Raw genomic sequence first — 14429 nt, 5'->3', positions numbered from 1 at the left:
ATAATTCACCCACATGCTATTATCAATGGGTGGAGAAAGGGTCTTTCTCACACAGGCCGTAGCATCGGACATGTTACACCCCTGCTAGATGTTATTTCAACAGGGGCAGACCAGTTTGTTTACAAGTCTGTTCTACTTGGTGAAACTATCCACAGCTAAGTTGACAGGCCCTGTCAGGATGGTGAGAGTGTGTCACCATCTTAGTGATGACTTGTGGAGACATACATTAGCTTATGCTAGCTAGCAACTCTTCTTGATGTGTGAAACTGACACATATATATTCTAAAAGCTTTCAGACAACATCCGATTCACCTTGAAAATTATCCTTTATTCTGATTATATCAGAAAGTGGGAGTAGAATTTCTGAGGCTGATTTGTGTGATGATTTGTGTCCCCCTCCCAAAAAAAACAAATGGTTCTCCACACAATAACCCAACATCTGTGATTCCAACCAAGTGGCTACAGACATTTTCTGTTATATTCCTCCAAAGGATGCAGGTTTTTGTTGTGCCTGAGCCGGTGCTGTTTCACGAGTGAGGTAGCTAAACTGTTCACTAGCGTGGTAGATGACCAGATTTCACAGTATGACAGTAGAAGGCCCACCTTCTATTGACCATAGGCTCTCTGTTCCAGAATTAGCTGCCTGCGTATCTTCAAGACTTTCTTTCCTAAATGTTATATCCACACATTTTTCAGAGTTGTGTTTTTTTCATCAGAAATTAATGCTTATGGGTACCATCATGTGTGTGTAAAATATTACTGTTCCCAGATGTTTTTATTCATAGATTTTTGTTGTTGTTGCAAAACGCTATATATCTATTGTTTAGCTGGAATGGGATGTTCGTACCTTGTATATTTGACTGTAATATGTAGTTGCCTCACCCAGCTATTTTAAGATGAATGCACTTTCTGTAAGTCCCCCTGGATAAGAGCATATGCTAAGTTACTAAAATGTCAAATGTAAAGGTTTTACATACATATCTCATGTTACTTTATTGAATTATAAAAAATACAAATAAATAAGTGTGTGTGTGAGAGAGTCTCTGTGCGTGTGTGTGTGTGTGAGAGAGTCTCTGTGTGTGTGTGTGTGTGTGTGTGTGTGTGAGAGAGAGTCTCTGTGCGTGTGTGTGTGTGTGTGCGTGTGTGTGTGTGAGAGAGTCTCTGTGCGTGTGTGTGTGTGTGTGTGTGTGTGTGTGTGTGTGTGTGTGTGAGAGAGTCTCTGTGCATGCGTGTGTGTGTGAGAGAGTCTCTGTGCGTGCGTGTGTGTGTGAGAGAGTCTCTGTGCGTGCGTGTGTGTGTGAGAGAGTCTCTGTGTGTGCGTGTGTGTGTGTGTGTGTGAGAGAGAGTCTCTGTGCGTGCGAGCGTGTGTGTGTGAGAGAGTCTCTGTGCGTGCGAGCATGTGTGTGTGAGAGAGTCTCTGTGCGTGCGTGTGTGTGTGTGTGAGAGAGTCTCTGTGCGTGCGTGTGTGTGTGAGAAGAGTCTCTGTGCGTGCGAGCGTGTGTCTGTGAGAGAGTCTCTGTGCGTGCGAGCATGTGTGTGTGAGAGAGTCTCTGTGCGTGCGTGTGTGTGTGTGTGTGAGAGCGTCTCTGTGCGTGCGCGTGTGTGTGTGTGAGAGAGTCTCTGTGTGTGCGTGTGTGTGTGTGTGAGAGAGTCTCTGTGCGTGCGAGCGTGTGTCAATGGGGCACCTTCTGTTTTGACATCTTCGTGTACTCTAGGGCATCTCTCTCTCTCTCTCTCTCTCTCTCTCTGAATTCAATTTCAATTAAAAGGGCTTTATTGGCATGGGAAACATATGTTAACAACGGCAAAGCAAGTGACGTACATAATAAACAAAAGTGAAATAAACAATACAAATTTACATTACATTTCCAAAATAACAAAAACACTTCAAATGTCATATTATGTGCAAATAGTTAAAGTACAAAAGGGAAAATAAATAAACATAAATATGGGTTGTATTTACAATTGTGTTTGTTCTTCACTGGTTGCCCTTTTCCTGTGGCAACAAGTCACAAATATTGCTGCTGTGATGCACACTGTGGTATTTCACCCAGTAGATATGGGAGTTTATCAAAAGTGGGTTTGTTTTTGATATTTTTGTGCATCTGTGTAATCTGAGAGAAACATGTGTCTCTTATATGGTCATATATTTGGCAGGAGGTTAGTGCAGCTCAGTTTCCACCTCATTTTGTGGGCAGTTGTAACCTTTCTCCTCTTCGTCTGAGGAGGAGTAGGAAGGATCGGACCAATATGCAGCGTGGTAAGTGTCCATGTTAATTTATTAGAACTGAACACACAAAACTAAATAACAAAGTGAATGAAAGAAACTAAACAGTCCTGTCAGGTGAAACAACACACTAAACAGAAAATAACTACCCACACCTCATAGTGGGAAAACAGGCTACCTAAGTATGGTTCTCAATCAGAGACAACGATCGACAGCTGCCTCTGATTGGGAACAATACCAGGACAAACACAGAAATACAAAACCTAGAACAAAAACATAGAATGCCCCCCCCCGCCAAAGGTGCGGACTCCGGCCGCAAAACCTAAAACCATAGGGGAGGGTCTGGGTCGGCATCTGTCCGTGGTGGCGGCTCTAGCACGTGGCGTGGACCCCACTCCACCATAGTCTTGGCCCACTTAAGTGGCGCCTTTGGAGCGGCGACACTCGCCGCCGACCTCGGACTGGGGACCCTTGCAGCGGGCCCCGAATAGATGGGAGACTCTGGCAGCGCCGGAGTGAAGGGCGACTCTGGCAGCGCCGGAGTGAAGGACGACTCTGGCAGCGCCGTAGTGAAGGGCGTGACAGCAGTGTGCACATAGCCTGTCTTCTCTTGAGAGCCAGGTCTGCCTACAGTGGCCATTCTCAATAGCAAGGCTATGCTCACTGAGTCTGTACATAGTAGAGAGCTTTACTCCAAGTTTGGGTCAGTCCCTTCACAGCTTTGTGGAAGTTACTTTTGACGCTGATGTTTAGGCCGGGGTATGTATTGTTTTTTTGTGTGCTCTAGGGCAACGGTGTCTAGATGGAATTTGTGTTTGTGGTCCTGGCAACTGGCAATTATTTTGGTCTTACTGAGATTTACTGTCAGGGCCCTGGTCTGACAGAATCTGTGCAGAAGATCTAGGTGCTGCTGTAGGCCCTCCTTGGTTGGGGACAGAATCACCAGATCATCAGCAAACAGTAGACATTTTACTACAGATTCTAGTAGGGTGAGGTCGGGTGCTGCAGACTGTTCTAGTGCCCTCACCAATTCGTTGATATATAAATTATGTTGAAGAGGGTGGGGCTTAAGCCGTATCCCTGTCTCACCCCACGGCCCGGTGGAAAGAAATGTGTGTTGTTTTCCAATTTTAACCGCACACTTGTTGTTTGTGTACATGGATTTTATAATGTTGTATGTTTTCCCCCCAACACCACTTTCCATCAAGTTGTATAGCAGACCCTCATGCCAAATTGAGTCAAAAGCTTTTTTGAAATCAACAAAGCATGAGAAGACATTGCCTTTGTTTTGGTTTGTTTGTTGGTCAATTAGAATGTGTGCAGGGTGAATACGTCTGTCATACGGTAATTTGTTAAAAAGACAGTTTGACATTTTCTCAGTACATTGTTTTCGCTGAGGAAATGTACCAGTCTGCTCTTAATGATAATGCAGAGGATTTTCACAAGGCTGCTGTTGACGCATATCCCACGGTAGTTATTGGGGTCAAATTTTTGTGGATTGGGGTGATCAGTCCTTGATTCCATATATTGGGGAAGAAGCGAGAGCTAAGGATGACGTTAAAGAGTTTTAGTTTAGCCAATTGTAAATTTGATCATTTCTTTGATACTTTGATACCATCAACACCACAGGCCTTTTGGGGTTGGTGGAATTGTACTTTGTCCTGTAGTTCATTCAATGTAATTGGAGAATCCAGTGGGTTCTGTTAGTCTTTAATAGTTGATTTATAAGATTTGTATTTGATCATGTATATGTTTTTGCTGTTTGTTCTTTGTTATAGGGCCAAAAGGAATAGAGGAGTGGTTTACCCATACATCTCCATTTTGGATCGATAACTCTTTGTGTTGTTGTTTGTTTAGTGTTTTCCAATTTTCCTATAAGTGGTTAGAGTCTCTGGATTCTTCAATTACATTGAGCTGATTTATGACATGCTGTTCATTCTTTTTCCATAGTATTTCTCTATTATTTTAGTGATTCACCATAGGGAAGGCTCAGGTTTTCTGGGTCTCTATGTTTTTGGTTGGATAGGTTTCTCAATTTCTTTCTCAGGTTTTGCATTCTTCATCAAACCATTTGTCATTGTTGTTCATTTTCTTCAGTTTTCTGTTTGACATTTTTAGATTTGATAGGAAAGCTGAGAGGTCAAGTATACTGTTAAGATTTTCTAATGCCAAGTTTACACCTTCACTGTTACAGTGGAACGTTTTGTTCAGGAAGTTGTCTAAAAGGGATTGAATTGGTTGTTGCCTAATTGTTTTCTGGTAGTTTTACACACTACTTTCCTTCCATCTATAGCATTTCTTAATATTATTCAGTTCCGTTGGTTTTGATGCCTCATGATTGACTATTTAAGTAGACTGTGATTTTGCTGTGATCTGATAAGGGTGTCAGTGGGCTGAATGTGAACGCTCTGAGAGACTCTGGGTTGAGGTCAGTGGTGAAGTAGTATACAGTACTACTACCAATAGATGAGCTACAGGTGTACCTACCATAGGAGTTCCATCTAAGCCTACCATTGACTATGTACATACCCATCGTAGTTGTGCCTAGGGGGGTCTATATGGGGGAGGGAATGTTGTCACCTCCAGGTAGGTGTTTGTCCCCCTGTGTGCTGAGGGTGTCAGGTTCTTGTTCAGTTCTGGCATTTATGTCACCACAGACTAGTGACCTTGGGCCTGGAAATAAGTGATTTCCCCTCCAGGATGGAGAAGCTGTTTTCATTAAAGTATGGGGATTCTAGTGGGGGGATATAGGTAGCACACAGGAGGCCATTTTTCTCTGTTATGATAATTTCCTTTTTAAATGTTCCTGTTTTGATTGATTTAATAGAGTGTGAGTTAGGTCTTCTCTATACCAAATTAGCATATCTCTCTCTCTCCCTCGCCACATGGACACACACACACGCCTACACTCAGGCACGCACACAGTCACACAGTCACACACACAAATACACACACACATTCACTTACAGAAATACAGAAATGCATGCACGCAGGAACACACACTCACACACACCTCCCCTTTAACCATTTAAAATCCAATCAAGCCTAATTGACTGCTCGGCAGTAGCAGCATATCACAATATCATTACCTACTCAGTCTAACTCATAAAGTGTTTCAGCACTCTCTCTCTCTCTCTCTCTCTCTCTCTCTCTCTATCCCTCTCCCCCTCTCTCTTTCTCTCTCTCTCTCTCTCTCTCTCTCTCTCTCTATCCCTCTCCCCCTCTCTCTTTCTCTCTCTCGCTCTCCATATTTCTCTCTCTCATCCCCTCTCTCTCCTCTCTCTCTCATCTGTCTCTCTTTCTTCCTCTCTCTCTAGCTCTCCCTACCTCTCCCCCTCTCTTTCTCTCTCTCTTCCCCTCTATCTGTCTCTCTTTCTCTCTCTCTCTCTCTCTCTCCCCCCCCCCCCCCTCTCTCTCTCTCTTTCTCCATCTTTCTCTCTCTCTCATTCTCTCCCTCTCTCTCCACCCCTCCTCTGCTAAGCTTTCACCCACCTCCGTCGCTCTCTGCTCTCCAACCCAGATGCCACAAATGTATCATTTGTATAGCTTTTTATAAAAAATTGTGTAAAAACTACTTATTTTATTTTACTTAACTACTTATTTTATTTTACTTATTTCTCTGAGAGTGTGGCGGATTACAGCATTTAGAAAAAAACATGATTATTTGTCTCTCTGAAATGAACCATCAAGCAATAGATTTTAAACAAATACATGACTGGCATTGAACACGATTAAAACACACCAATATCTTTCAGAATTTCTTTAATTAAACAATAAAATCTCATTTACAAACATTTCTGAAAATGGATATATAGCATTTTGGAATGAAACTATTCACTTTCTACCACTCTGCCTGGACTGTCGTTGGGTGGGGTTGGTTGGGCTCAGGGCTGACGGGTAGAGGTTGAGGGCAGGAAGAGAGGGAGGAAAGGGGCAGAGGAGAATTCAGCTGAGAGCAATGTCTCACCCAGGTACGACAATTTCTTCATTAGTGAAGACACACAGACACCAGAAGATGAGGTGGGATGGGAGGGGGAGAGGATGGGTGAGAGGAGGGGTGAAGGGGGAGAGGGGGAGGTCTGCAAACACACCACCCCCTCCGCTGCGCTGACTAGCTGTTCCAGATTCGACGATTTGTTTTTTGGCGGTGGAACCTCATAAATCACCCAGAATGCTTTGCTCTCTGACTCACCATCATAACCGGCGTGTTTGCACTGCAAAAATATTCCTGGAAACGAAGGAATACATGAGAGAACTCCTAGCCAAGGACAGGATAGGAAAGTAGGCCTCATCCCCTGAAGCTTGTGTACTGAATGTAGAGATTGATAAAGGTTGGGCAATCAATTCCCAATCAGAATGTCTTACACTGTTCTGACTATCTATCTATCTATCTATCTATCTATCTATCTATCTATCTATCTATCTATCTATCTATCTATCTATCTATTCAGTTCTCTATGTGTTTTCAGTATACAAGAGAGGGACCTAGGGCACCACTATGACTAACCATATAGAAATAAATAAACAAGAGGACTTTCTACTGTCTGATTGGGGTTTCCTGACCCCGTAGAACACCACTGAGCTTATCAAAACTCAATTGACATCTTCTGTTTGGGATACACAGACCAGCCCTCCACACCTTAATGCCGGGCAAGTGTGTGTGTGTGTGTGTGCTGCCAGCTGGATGTCACATTGCTGCTTCATTACACACAGTGTGTGTGTGTGTGTGTGTGTGTGTGTGTGTGTGTGTGTGTGTGTGTGTGTGTGTGTGTGTGTGTGTGTGTGTGTGTGTGTGTGTGTGTGTGTTAACGAGGACCAACCGAGACTGCAAGTCATAGCGATTGGAGCAAGCGGAGAGGCTAACATGCTGTGTACTCAGCTCTGTGGATGGGCAAAGACTTCAGTCACTGAACTGTCTGTCTGTCTGTCTGTCTGCAGCTACACACACATCCCATAACATAGCAGACAGATGGCCTAACTCAGCAGGATTTATTTACCACTGGAAGCACTGGAAGACTGAGCAAAGACCAGTATGTGATGCCCAATCAGCAAACATCCTTGCAGAAACACTCACACATAAACAAATGCACAGGCACAGGCACACACACACACACACACACACACACACACACACACACACACACACACACACACACACGCGCACACACACACACACACACACACACACACACACACACACACACACACACACACACACACACGCGCACACACACACACACACACACACACATAAATATATATATTCAACACAAACAACTTGGACATCCCAGTACTTTCAATCATAAGATGATCCAATGTCAAAGCCGATGCTACTTAAAGCCGCCATAAAGTTTATAGAGTTTGTAGTTATGTGTAAAGGTATGGAGGTATTTTGACTGAGGGGAACCTTTGCTCCTTGCTCCAGCACACAGGGTTGCAGTCCTCCGGCCTGCTGCAGTCCAACCCTAACTCGGCCAGGCCCTGCCAGCTGGATGTCACATTGCTGCTTCATTACTGTTTGCTGGTGTCCCTGTGACCCTGCAGTTTTCATTTACACCCTGGTGTGGAACCCTTCATCACTTTCCAGTCCGGGGACAGGTCCCCCGCCCTGCTCTCTGAGCCTTTCAGAGAAAGAACGCAGAGAGAGAACGGTCATCATTCAGTACATATCAACCTTACCTGATGCCTATCATGACAAAGATGGAATATGAGAGTTGAAAGTGTATGTGTATACCTATGATAGGTGTTCATGGTATTGTAGTGATCCTCGCTATACAGTGCATTCGGAAAGTATTCAGACCCCTTTACTTTTTCCACATTTTATTACGTTTATTACGTTACCTTATTCTAAAATTGATTAAATTGTTTTTTCCTTCATCAATCTATACACAATACCCCATAATGACAAAGCAAAACCAGGTTTGTAATCATTTTTGCAAATGTATAAAACATTTTAAAACTGAAATATCACATTTACATAAGTATTCAGACCCTTAACTCAGTACTTTGTTGAAAATGCACATGAAAGTAGGCTGTCATGTGCCTTTTACTGAGGAGTGGCTTCTGTCTGGCCACTCTAACATAAATGCCTGATTTGTGGAGTGATCCACAGAGATGGTTGTTCTTCTGGAAGGTTCTCCCATCTCCACAGAGGAACTCTGGAGCTCTGTCAGAGTGACCGTCGGCCAAGGCCCTTATCCCCCTCTTGCTCAGGTTGACTGGGCGGCCAGCTCTAGGAAGAGTCTTGGTGGTTCCAAACGTCTTTAATTTAAGAATGATGGAGGACCTTCAATGCTGCAGCATGTTTTTTGGTACCCTTCCCCAGATCTGTGCCTCCACACAATCCTGAGCTCTACAGACAATTCCTTCGCCCTCATGGCTTGGTTTTTGCTCTGACATGTACTGTCAACACTGGGACCTTATATAGACAGGTGTGTGCCTTTCCAAATCATGTCCAATAGATTGAATTTACCACAGGTGGACTCCAATCAAGTTGTAGAAACATCTCAAGGATGATCAATGGAAACAGGATCCACCAGAGCTACATTTCGAGTCTCATAGCAAAGGGTCTGTATACTTATGTAAATAAGGTATCTCTGTTTCTTATTTGTAATAAATCTGAAGAAAAAAAAACGTTTTTTGCTTTGCCATTATGGGGTATTAAGTGTAGATTGATGAGAGAAAACATGTATTTAATCCATTTTAGAACAAGGCTGTAACGCAACAAAATGTGGAAAAGGCAAGGTGTCTAAATACATTCTGAATGCTCTATATGAGCCACATTACAATTCCCACCAAGTGGGTTAACGCTATAAGTGTGACTTTCATGCCAGCAACATAGGTTCACTTTCCTGCCCTGCCATTCGCTACATTGGTGTTATTAGTGGGATGGTAGCCATTGGAATGCACGGCCCAGACATGTAAGGGGGCTGATTAGTCGAGGCACGGGGACGTGCCTTGCTGTTCAGAGGGGAAACATTACAATTCCCAACATGTGGGTTAACCCTACTGGCAAATCTGCAATGGGTGTTTGCCTTTCACACTAGCGACCCAGGTTTGCTTCCCTGCTCTGCCATTAGCTACAGTATAATACAAATGGTTTATGGTTGGGGAAATGAGGGGATGATATGGTCCAAATTAGATTTACCCTCTTCACCCAATACACTAGAGGACGCGATATGAGAAATGTACTTTTCAGGGACACCTAAAGCAAAACAACCATGAAAATGGAGAGTTAAAGTTCTAAATAAAGCCATGTTGCTTTCCATTTGATTTCTCTCCCTGGTGCGAGGCGGTCTGTCCTCCTGGCATACTGCAATTGGGGTTCATCTACTTTTTTAGTTTAATGACAGACAGGGAATTGTAAACGTGTTAGCCGTGTGTCACACCTCCATGAAGATTGTCACAGAGACACGTCAGCGATGGAAGCCCCTCAGAAGGATCCCTCAACCTGAACCGTTCCATCTCTACGTGTCATATCAATTACACAATTCACTTAGCATAGCTGTGTTGTCACTGGTATTTATTCAACACTCTATGCAGCAGCCCCAAAAGAGGGTGGAATTTGGGTGCAGGAGACCACAACACCAGTGTGAGCATTGTGTGACAGGTACTGTGTACGTTATGTGTGATAACCATTGTACTTTGGCAGGGACTTTATTTTCAACAGTTATTTACTCACAATTTGGCTCTTTACGGGAAAACTGTCTTCTCGTTTGTTTGTGTGGACTGTGTGGGAGTTCTTTTTGAGTTGCGCTGACAAAGGTTATTCAGCAAGACTTATCGGTGCCAGTTGGAATAGGTTATGTATTAACCTTAGCCCTGAAAAAACATGATTTATTCTTTCATCCCGACATGGGCCTCAGTCTTTGGCTTGCAGTTTTATATTATAAACCTTAATATGACATAGGATGAAATGTATAGATTCAATCCCTCTTCACCTTTTAGGAAATGGAAATGATATGATTGTAGACACTGTAATGTGGTAGTTAACGTAGTGCATGCCTAAGTTCCTCAGGTTAGGCTAATTTCATTGACACTGAACGCGACTGTAATTGACGCGCTGAAGTCATATTTGAGAAAACAAAGGAACTTTTAATTTATTATTAAACATAAATAAACATAAACTCCCAATGAGTCCAACAAACACAAATAGAATAGATATGTACATATGATTGCCAGGGAGGGAATGTACACAGAGCGAAGGAGAAGAGACATCTGTGCTTTCTCCTGGGCTGCAGTGGGAGGATACAAGGCACTTCTTGCTTTCATTCTTTCCTTCTTTCTTTCTTTTCCTTCAGGCCACAAAAAGCAACACACTGACTGACACTGGATCCAAAACAGTTCCATGTAAACGGCTAACAAAGACAATGGACGTTAATTTATTTTATATACACACATATACATGTTTTATGTTAGATTAACAGATTATTTCATCCTATTTATCTATTATAATAATAACCAAACTAAGTGTAGCAATAAACAGTTAAACATAAGGATTGGCCCCTTTAATAAAGTTGAGGGCGTTACTTCACAAACTTAGCTTTGTGTAGCTAGTGATCCTGATTGTCTTACGCCAGCGTACGATTGTCTTGGAGTACTCTTGTCTGTACTGAAGGACACAACTACAGTAACACACCAGCAACTGGAACAATTGTAGAGGAAGTATATTCAGATTGTCTTAGGCTTGTAACTGCACCTTGGAGAGAGTGAAGGAAACTCTCAATGGAAAAACACATGCCTCTTCCACTCAGACTAAGCTTAGAATGTCTCGGGTGTTCGGAATGGAAGATCAACCATGTCATGTTGGTAAAACACAAGGCCTGAGAGGACCCTACATCTCTCTGCTTCAGATAGATCTTCTTCTGGGTTGACCCTGCCTTTCAAAGGCGTTGCTGCTTCAACCCAAAAGTTTCCTAGCTGATGGTCAGGCAGTAGAGTGGAGATGGTGGTGATGTGGAACAGGATGGTGGTTGAGGAGAGTCAATGGCTATGGAAGCATTGTGCTCAGTAGCTCTGAGCCACAGGTGCCCAGGAGGCGGTGAGCCTGGCGATGGAGCTTTCGAACTGGGCCTCGCCCACGCCTACACCCACCTCGCTAAGGCTGGGGTCGTACATGGAGGATGGTGAGGATACGGGCAGGGAGGAGGTCAGGCCTGTGTAGGAGGAGCCTCGCAGGAACTGGCTGGTCAGGCCACCAGCGATGGAGCCAGAGGAGGAGCCTGAAGGAGTTAGGGCCGTCCCGGCAACAGACCACAGGCTGGGATACTGGCTGTAAGTGAGAGAGAGAGAGAGACAGAGAGAGAGAGAGACAGACAGAGAGACAAAGAGACAGAGAGACAGAGAGGGAGAGAGAGAGAGAGAGAGAGAGAGAGAGAGAGAGAGAGAGAGAGGGAGAGAGAGAGAAAGAGATCGATAGAAAGAAAGAGAGAGAGGGGGGGGGGTTAAGTTATGAGTTTTTTTCTAACCAGGAAGAAATCTGTGCCTAGTAAAGGTCTAGGCCCAGGACCCAGAATTGTTCCTGAACATACAGAAAAATAAACAGTGATATCAGAAACATATATATGATCAACTATGACCATGTGTTGCCATACCTGGAGTTGGATGTGGAGTTGCTGGTATGGGCCAGGGTTCCCATCCCAGTGGAGTTAGGGATCTGAAGGGCTGACCAGCTGTCATGGGTGGGCAGGACTCCCGACGAGTTGTCCATGTAGTTGTCTAAACAATAAAGTACATGGAGAAATTACTAACAACAGCATACAAACAATGCATTTCCTTCAGGGGTAATTTCTCAAACATATTTTAACCAACATCTTCAAATCCATGAAACCCCCATGCTGTATTCTATACCTATGAGTCTGACTAGTGATCAGAATAAACAGTAAACAGTGCATTCCCAAAGTGCTGGTCTGGGTAGAGGAGGTTCTTACTTGAGCTGGAGGAGCGGTGTGGGTAGTGGCTGGGGTAGGGAGCGGCCCTGTGGCCCCTCAGGCTGGAGTACCTTTCACAGTAGGACCCTGAGGAGTGGCCAGGGGCCCCGGTGAACGGAGGGGGGCTGCTGCTGGGGCACATGGGACCGTTACCAGGTAGAAACCAACCACCAACTGGAGGGAGAGAAGAGACAAAATGGTTTGGTTGATACACTTCCTTTTTTCATACTGTTCTCTATGTACAGTTTCATTGGGGACATGGAAGGCCTTGAAAATAAAATGTATGATGATGATAATGATTTTCGGAACATGAATAAAAGTGTGTTGGAAAATGATGTCTCATATAATGACTTGGTTTGATTGTTGGAATTGAAACGGAGAGGTACAGAAAGAGCTTTTCTAATTTGGTTGGTGTTGTGAGACTTAAGAGAAGACTTACGTTGGGAATAACCAGACTGTTGACTGTCTCCACCATGATCTGGCATGTCTTTATGGTCGCTTCTAAAATTGAAAACATAATATCAAAATTCGCACACAAAATGAAAAATACAGGAAAAGCGTTGTCATATTGCCGACACAATATCAGTCTCTTCCTCTTACCTCTCTTTGGCATCGAGGAAAGCTTTAGCGAATGGATTGTGTTTGATCTTCAACGCAGTTATCTAGAAGGTACATAAACATGACAACTAATATTATTTTCTTCCTTCATTGTAAGCAGAACACAATATAATGTTTTTTTGATTGTGAACAAGGATTATCTCTGTGACTGTGTTATTCAGGCCACTGACCTCTTCGTTCTGGTATGCAGTGACAGCGATGAACTGAGTCTCGGGGAAAGACTGGCTGCTGATCATCTTCTGGAGCCCTCCAACCTTCACAATGTGTATCCTGGGCTCATACTTGTGCAGAGAGTTCAGCATAATCTAGATCGAAATGAAACATTACTTTAATAATATCACTATTAAGAATCATTAAAAAAAACACACACTCAAACTGAATAAGATAGAAATATGAGCCTACAGAGCCCTAACACAAAATTGTAAAGTTTATTTGCCATGAAATGAATAACGTTTTCCCGCAGAAAATGCCTACTTTTGTAATTCAGCACAGCAGGGCAGAGCATCATTAGCTCTGAGAGAGCAGGGCAATATGACCTAGCCTACCAAGTTGGCTTTTAAATGATTTACATAATAATGAATATGCATACTACAAATACGAATACAGAAGACGACAAAGAAATCAGGGCATTACTTGTCCTCCCCCGTTGAGTTTATTGGACAATTTGACTTTGCTAAATGAGACGGGCGCTTTCATCCAGTGCGCTCCGAAGTTAGGCGAGTCTGGGTGGATGTAGACGCAGCTAGGGCTCTGTGGCTCGGGCTTGCCACCGGGAACCCACTCGCCGTTCACGTACTTCCACCGGTTGTTGTCTGCAGCCACGAAGTCCAAGAGAACTGAGTACATAGCGTTGGGGTCCAAGCCACTCACATTCGCTCTGAGCACTGGAAACATCCGCCTGTAGGTTGAAATAAAGTCGTTAAATAAACATATAGCCTAAGCAAGCCCAAATATTATGTTATGTTGGCTCAGCCGTTGATCTTTATAAATTCATTATTTGACAAACATATATATTTGCATTAATAATAGGGTTTATAAGATTTGACGACCATTGCGCGTTATACCTAATTCTTGACATGGTATTCAAGTTGTAACAGGAAAGCATATGTGGCCTATAGATATGGCCTATAGCCTGGTCAATACCCTACAGACTATTCTGAAAGGCTGAACATGCCTGTTGCCGATCTAACCTGTGCGCATCAGTTACGTTTAGCGTCTTAGTCGTGCGGGCTACGATCTCTCCAGATAAACTTTGCTTTTAGCTAGGCAGGCCAGTAGGCCTCGAAGGCCTCATTTTGATCCGTAGCTAACAGCAAAAAACAACCATAGCCTACCTGCCCGTCTTGGTGACAATCATTTCGTTGGTTAGTTCTTTAAACTTGGTCCATAATTCTGCATCTTCTAGTCCCAGTTTAATATCCCTCTCTGAGGCGTCTCCTTTCTCGCTGCCCTTCTGAAACTCGCTCTCCACCACGCTCAGAAGGTGGTCCAGCCTCTGGTCGGGGTTTGAAGTCATATTTCCTATAGGATGAGTTCGTGTGGAGTTCCGTGAAATGTACGGTTAGAATAGGATTCACTGTTTCAAGATTAGTTTTGACAGTGAGATAAGTACTACTGGCTTCGGAGCCCAAGGCCTGATCATATAAGGCCCCCCA

The 14429-nt window shown here is 43.6% G+C and overlaps 1 protein-coding gene across 1 annotated transcript; it reads right to left on the bottom strand.

The window, feature by feature from the left end:
- Positions 1 to 10361: 10361 nt before the first annotated feature.
- Positions 10362 to 14429, bottom strand: LOC109903110 (T-box transcription factor T-A). Its single transcript, XM_020499735.2, has 8 exons — positions 14109 to 14429; positions 13408 to 13672; positions 12945 to 13079; positions 12757 to 12818; positions 12596 to 12657; positions 12157 to 12330; positions 11821 to 11944; positions 10362 to 11498 (listed from the first exon to the last, which is right to left on the bottom strand). Exons 1-8 carry the CDS (start codon positions 14288 to 14290, stop codon positions 11234 to 11236), a joined length of 1269 nt encoding a protein of 422 aa, XP_020355324.2. The 5' UTR covers positions 14291 to 14429; the 3' UTR covers positions 10362 to 11233.

This window comes from Oncorhynchus kisutch, linkage group LG14 (genome assembly GCF_002021735.2).
Source record: "Oncorhynchus kisutch isolate 150728-3 linkage group LG14, Okis_V2, whole genome shotgun sequence".
Lineage (NCBI taxonomy): Eukaryota > Metazoa > Chordata > Actinopteri > Salmoniformes > Salmonidae > Oncorhynchus > Oncorhynchus kisutch.
Note: the sequence above shows the minus strand (reverse complement) of the source record. Positions and strands in the feature narration are given on the sequence as shown.

What these genes read in the sequence shown, in the direction of transcription:
- LOC109903110 (XM_020499735.2), bottom strand. Translation starts at nt 14,290, where the DNA reads ATGACTTCAAACCCCGACCAGAGGCTGGACCACCTTCTGAGCGTGGTG. An exon ending in ATTGTCACCAAGACGGGCAG is followed by an intron (nt 13,673 to 14,108) that starts GTAGGCTATGGT and finishes TTCAACCTACAG; the next exon opens with GCGGATGTTTCCAGTGCTCA. An exon ending in AACTCCACATCCAACTCCAG is followed by an intron (nt 11,499 to 11,820) that starts GTATGGCAACAC and finishes TCTCACTTACAG; the next exon opens with CCAGTATCCCAGCCTGTGGT.